Source organism: Talpa occidentalis, unplaced genomic scaffold (genome assembly GCF_014898055.3).
Source record: "Talpa occidentalis isolate TD23 unplaced genomic scaffold, MPIMG_talOcc4v2.1 talOcc4.3, whole genome shotgun sequence".
Lineage (NCBI taxonomy): Eukaryota > Metazoa > Chordata > Mammalia > Eulipotyphla > Talpidae > Talpa > Talpa occidentalis.
This window is the reverse complement of record NW_023603184.1, coordinates 53,454,788-53,461,476: the sequence shown is the minus strand read 5'-3', so window position 1 is coordinate 53,461,476 and position 6,689 is coordinate 53,454,788. Positions and strand designations below refer to the sequence as shown.

Here is a 6,689-nt window from a genome sequence, read left to right as displayed (position 1 = left end):
ACTCCAAGGAGAGGTTCAGAGGTCATGGGGCTCAGGTGTTGCTGGGGTTCTGGGGTCACTGGAGTCCATGGGTCACTGGGGTTCAGGGGTCATTGGGGTGCATAGGTCACTGGGGTTGTGATGTCACTGGGCTCTGGGGTCACTGGGGTCACAGGTGCCACTGCGGCTCTGGGGTCACGGGGGTGCAGAAGTCACTGGGGTTCAGAAGTTGGGGCTGCAGGGGTCATTGCAGCTCAGGGGTCACTGGGGTTCAGGAGCCACCTTGACAAGGTCTTTTCTTAACATCTGCCATCCTTTGGTGACCACGCAGGACACGGGGCCGATGGTCATGCCACCACCCTCAGGGCCTGTCCCCACCCAGGCAAACAAATATCTCCACTGTCTGGAGAGCTCCCGGGCATGTCCCAAGGCAGGAACCACAAATAAGCCACTTCCAGATGCACGTGGGCCCTGCTGTGACACCAACCCATCAACAGCCCAGCGACGACAACCCCGGGCACACTCGGGATGCGCTGACAGGGGAGACACACCCGCCAGCACAACTCAGCTCAGGTGCGGGTAGGGCTGAGGCTGCGGCACAGGGGTGAGCACAAGGGTTTCTACAATGACAGGAACATTCCTGGTCCCGAGGCGCCGGCTCCATCTTGCTGTCCTCAGCTTCTACAGCACTTTCTGTCTCTCCCCAGTGTTCCTCCTCGTGCTCCTTCCTTCCTGTGTGTCTATCCCTCCTCCTGCCACCCCCTTCCCTGCACCTGCCAGGCCCCAGGAGGGTGCACGGGGGTGACGGTGACTTTCCAGCTCCCTGTGGACGGGGCTCATCTGTGGCTCTGAGAGGGCTACACCCGGGTCCCCTTGGCGGTCAGAGGACGCTGATGGGGCCTGATGGGGGGACCAGGTCCTGCTCATGGAGTCCCCTAGGACCCCTTGATGGTGCTGCTGACTCAGGAGTCTCATTACTGGGGACGCTGCTGAGAAGTCCACGGAGGCAAGGGACACCCGGGCCCCTCGGGTAAGGCTCCTGAGGAAGGGGAGCCAGGGACGGTGTCAGGGCTGGGGGTCAGCGGGGGATGGAGATAGTGAGCCCTGCAGCTCGTCTGCGGAGTCAGTGACCTGGAGGCCTGGATCCCGGACGTCAGAGGCCAGCACAGCAGAGGGCAGCAGGTGACCGGGCCGTCGAGAGAGGTTTGCTTTTCTCCTGTCTCTGTGAAGGGGAGAGTTTTGTGGGAAGCAACTTCTGGGCCCGCAGGTGCCTCACACCAGACTGGACGTGTCGGTCAAATAAGTTGGAGAAGTTCCCCCTTATAATTAATGTTTTATATTCACTTTATATCTATATCTATATTTATAGATATATGTTTCATTTAACTGCATTTCAAAGTGTTAGCATTTCAATACGAACAACTGACCTTATTTTTTTGTCCTGCCAAAGGTAACATTATTTTTTCTCTTTTGAGGTAACATGTGTTACAACATAGTATCATTTCAAAATGCTTTTTTGCATTTCAAAAGAGCAGTAGTTAAAATACTCATCTTATAAATGAAAGCTAAAATTTATAACTGCACAGTTCAATTTCACGTTGCCATATTTTCTGGGATGAATTTCAAAGAGGGAAAATAGGGCCTCTCCAGTGGCACAGTGGTTGAGCGCTGGGTTGCGAAGCTGCCCGCAGCCTCTGCAGCGCCGGTTCGATCCCCGGCTGCTCCCTGGACACCGAGGAGGGTCCTGCATGGCACGCAGATCTCTCCTGCCGCCCGCTGCTCCCCTCAGCAGTGTACTTCGGTCCTTCTGCCTGCTCTGCTCCCCGCTCTGGCTCTGGTGAATTCTCTCACCCTCCCGCGCTTCTGACTGTACCCAGTGCTTGTATAAATAAATAACTCTTCTTAAAAAAAAAAAAGAGGGAAAATATATATATATTTTTTTTTTACTTTTCTTCAATTTAAGGAGTTCTGCAGCTTATGGTTTTTAATAAATTTGTGGTCAAAGAATATTTTAATTATGGTATATCTGACAATTACTGTTCAGAGCCATGATATTTTAGCATTGAGAACATTGAGATGAAAGTGCATTACATGTTCAATAACTCACATGTAAGAGAGCTATTTAGGAAGCAGTGAGGAAGAATCTTAAGAGGAAGTTAAAATTCACACTAGTTTAAAAGGGAAAACTACACATGCTCATCTCCAAAATGTAACACAATCGTGAGTCAGATAGAAATTCATAAACTTTTGAGGTGATAGATATTGATCTTTTTTTCCCTTCACACTGAAGTGATAGACACGTGTAGAAATCAGTCTGTTTTGGATGAGAATATTTCATCTGACTCCACACAGCAACGCAGCTATAAAAAATACTACTTTATCAATATATTATTTTAAGTCACTGAAAAGATTTTGACACAGGGCACAAAACAGCAGGTTCTGAATTTATTTTCTTGTTTCCATTACAATAGCAAAAAATGTTCCTCTAGTCTCGTACAATAATTATATAGAACCACATTCTCCTAAAAATCCTGCCTCACCAGGGCCAGTCCCTCCGTCACCCTACAGAGGAAGGAGAGGATGATATTGGGGAGAGGATGAGAGTGGGCAGGGCTGCCCCGTGTCCAGGCGTCCCCACTCACACACGGGTCTGGGGTGAGGAACAAACCTGCACCCAGGGGACCCGGGTCCCTGGGACTGGCAGGGACAGCCACACGCACGGACCATCTGGCTCAGCCCCGGAGCGGCCTCCTCCCTGGACAGATGTGCTTGAGTCTGAGGGGGACAAAGGGGCAGGGGAGAGACCCGGGGGTGGAAGAGCCCATCCTGCAGGAGGGACGTGTGGGTGTGACCCAAGAGGAGACTCTGCGGTAAACGTGGTCTCTGAGTCCTCAGATGTGGGCTGTCAGGGGCAGGGAGATGAGGAGACCAGGGGATGGACCAGGAGTCAGCAGTGAGGCCACAGGGGCAGGAATCTGACAGAGGAGGCATCAGGACATGCCACACAGGGACACTGAGTGCTCATCAATCAACCCCATGTCAAGAGTCCAGTCCTTGGAGCCAGGAAAACAGGGACCCGCACACCCCATCTCCCAGTATGCATTTATCGCTGTGGGGCCTCCCCAGACCAGGGCTGTGCTGGAGGATCAGGGACAGGCTCTCTAGGGTGGGGAGGGGGCTGGGCATGGTTATGGTTCCTCTGGAACTGCACACTGGACAACCTCTGCGAGGTGTGCTGGGCTGAGATGCTGGGGCCAGGGCGGGAGGCGGGAGCAGTGGGACTGGGATGGGGAGTGTAGTATTGGAACTCTGTGGAGATTTTTGACAGATAAGAGATACTAATTTGTTCAAATTTTGTAGGGACAGTTGAAATTTTCAGTTTTTACCAATTTTCAGGATTATGTGGAGAATGTAATAATGACATATTCCATGAGGTGGTAATAAGTGCATTGAATAAAACAGCATACATAGATGATATTAGTGTCTATAGAACTAGAAGAAATAATTATGTAGAAAATACATTCAATTATTATCTTGTATTGATAACACATTATATTTTCAATATTAGAAGAATTAACATTTTGTTGCTCTTCCTCTTTTACACAGATAATGGCTCCAGTAGTGACTAATCTAACTGCCGTGACAGAATTCATCCTCCTGGGGTTTCCCACCCATGGAACAATGGGCTTCTTGCACCCGCTGCTCTTCTCCCTGGTCTACCTGTGTGCCCTGCTGGGGAACGGGCTCATCGTTATCATCACGACCCTGGACCGGCACCTCCACACCCCCATGTACTTCTTCCTGAGGAGTCTGTCCTTCACGGATCACTGCCTCATCTCAACCACGTTCCCCAAGTCCATTGCCAGCTCTCTGACGCATAGCAGCTCCATCTCATTCCCGGGCTGTGTTGTCCAGGTCTTCATGATGGTTATTTCTGCAACTACAGAGTTTTATCTACTCAAAGCAATGAACCTTGACCGCTATGCTGCCATCTGCCACCCCCTGCACTATGACATCATCATGAGCAGGGACAGGTGTGTTCAGATGACAGCTGTGTCCTGGCTGGGTGGGGTAATATTGGCTGTGATGCACACAGCTGGAACCTTCTCTTTGTCCTACTGTGGGTCCAACGTGGTCCACCAGTTCTTCTGTGACATCCCCCAGTTATTGGCTATTTCCTGCTCAGGAAATTCAGTGAGTGAAATTGTCCCTATTCTCACTAGTGTGACTTTAGATATGTGCTGTTTTACTTTCATCATCATTTCCTATGTCCACATCTTCTCTGCTGTCAGGAAGATCCCATCCACAGAAGGTAAGTCCAAGGCCTACTCTACCTGCCTTCCCCACCTGCTGGTTGTGGTGCTGTTTCTCTCCACTGGATTATTTGTTTATCTGAAGCCGATTTCTGACACACTATCTATGTCTGACCTGGTCATTTCTATGTTTTACACGGTGGTGCCCCCGACCTTTAATCCCATCATATACAGTCTGAGGAACCAAGCCGTGAAGATGGCTTTGGGGAGACTGATCAAGGGTCAATTTTCCATCACATGAGATATCACATTGTACAATTATACACTCCGTCATTCATACAGATTCTCCCTCTAACTTTCATATGCCATCATTATAATGCAATGATGCCTGTCATTAGGTTTTAATCCTTTGGCAGAAATTTATTCTCATATTCTTACATAAGCTGTAGTTTCCAAAAATGTTGCAATCCTTTGCCAAACTCCTCCCTGTGTGATGTTCATAAACTGAACCCAGCTCAGGACTAAAAACATGTATATGCTGTAGAAAGAATATGCTGGAGCTCACACATCACCAGCATTTACATGAAATGAAACAGTGGTAAAGGGGGGGTCTCTCCTGGGGAGCATATGAACAAGGGACCCCAGTTCTGGGCAACAGTTCCCTCAGTCTGTGTGTGTCCACTGAGGGCCCTGTCCTTGTGGAGGGGAGAGACAGCTGAGTGGGGCCCCTACCCCTCCCTATTCTTAATGGGGCATCTTCCTCTAAGAGACTTTCATGTTTCTACTCAAAAGAAAAAGAGAAACTGCAGTGAAGGAAGGATGGGGGAAGAGGCGAGAGGCCCACAGCAGAGAGAAACCTTCTGTCCACGCCCTGGGGACAACCTCAGGAGAGACACAACACATGGCGATGGGAATTTTCCTTCCAGACTACAGGTATTTGCAGTGGAGAACCCACTCACATTTGAAAAATTTTAGATGACAAGCTTCATTTTTAGACTTGAGAAAGTGTCGTGAGCGCAAATAAATAGGATCACAAATGAGAGAGGAGAAATCCCACAACAGACACAGCAGAAATCAAAAGAATAATCAGAAACTACTATGAACAGTTATATACAAAGTTCAACAATCTAGAAGATATGGACAAATTCCTACAACTCTACAATCACCCAAAGCTAGATAAAGAAGAAATGGAACACCTAAACAGACCAATTACAAGCAGCAAAATTGAAATGGTAATCAAAAACCTTCCCAAAAACAAAAGCAAAGGACCTGAATGTTCTATCAAACATTCAGAAAATAATTAGTGCCTATACTTCACAAACTCTTGCAAAAAATTGAGAAGGAAGGGATAATACCAAACATGTTCTATGAAGCCAACATTACAGTAATACCAAAACCGAGCAAGGACAACACAAAAAAAAAAAAAAAAAAGAAAACTAGAGGCCAATCTCTCTAATCAACACGGATACAAAAATCCTCAATAAAATTTTAGCTATCAGAATCCAACAATGTATCCATAAGATAAATCACCATGACCAAGTAGGACTCATTCCAGGGACACAAGGATAGTTCAACATCTGAAAATCAATGTAAACCAACACATCAACAAGAAGAAATATAAAAACCATATGATAATATCCATAGATTCTGAGAAAGCTTTTGACAAAGTACAACACCCATTCATGATAAAAGCCCTTGAAATTCTTGGGTTACAAGGAACATACCTCAACATCATAAAGGCCATATATGACAAGCCAACAGCCAGTATCATTCTCAATGGCAAAAAGCTGAAAGCATTTCCATTAAGATCTGGAACAAGACAAGGATGTCCACTCTCACCACTGCTTTTCAATATAATACTGAAAGTCCTAGACAAAGCAATAAGACAAGAGAAAGACATACAAGGAATCCAAATAGGAAAAGAAGAAGTTAAACTATCACTATTTGCAGATGATATGATAATATACATAGAGAACCCCAAAAACTCCACAGAAAAACTAATTCAACTAATCAATCAGTTTAGTAAAGTGATGATAAGATACAAAATCAACATGCAAAAATCAGTAGCCTTCCTATACACAAATGATAAATCTGAAAAAGAAGAAATAAAAAAAATCCCTTTTATTATTGAAACAAAAAAATATCAGGAAATAAATCTAACAAAAGAGGTAAAGGACCTATACAAAGAAAACTATAAAACACTGTTAAAACACTGTTAAAAGAAATAGAAGAAGACACAAATGTTCAACATCACTTGTAATCAGGGAAATGCAAATCAAAACTACAATGAGATACCATCTTACACCAGTGAGAATGGCACATATTAAAAAAAACTAGCAACAACAAATGTTGGCAAGGATGTGAAGAAAAAGGAACTCTCCTGCACTGCTGGTGGGAGTGAAAACTGGTCCATCCACTATGGAGAGCTTTGTGGAGATTTCTTGACCTATTAAACAT

At 46.0% G+C, this 6,689-nt stretch overlaps 1 protein-coding gene across 1 annotated transcript; it reads left to right on the top strand.

Moving 5' to 3' along the window:
- The first annotated feature begins 3,588 nt into the window (after nucleotides 1-3,588).
- Nucleotides 3,589-5,044, top strand: LOC119255070 (olfactory receptor 14A16-like). Its single transcript, XM_037522071.2, has 2 exons — nucleotides 3,589-4,291; nucleotides 5,025-5,044. The coding sequence occupies exons 1-2, from the start codon at nucleotides 3,589-3,591 to the stop codon at nucleotides 5,042-5,044; spliced, it is 723 nt and encodes a 240-aa protein (XP_037377968.2).
- Nucleotides 5,045-6,689: the final 1,645 nt, after the last annotated feature.

What these genes read in the sequence shown, in the direction of transcription:
- LOC119255070 (XM_037522071.2), top strand. Translation starts at nt 3,589, where the DNA reads ATGGCTCCAGTAGTGACTAATCTAACTGCCGTGACAGAATTCATCCTC. An exon ending in GAAGATCCCATCCACAGAAG is followed by an intron (nt 4,292 to 5,024) that starts GTAAGTCCAAGG and finishes TCTACTCAAAAG; the next exon opens with AAAAAGAGAAACTGCAGTGA.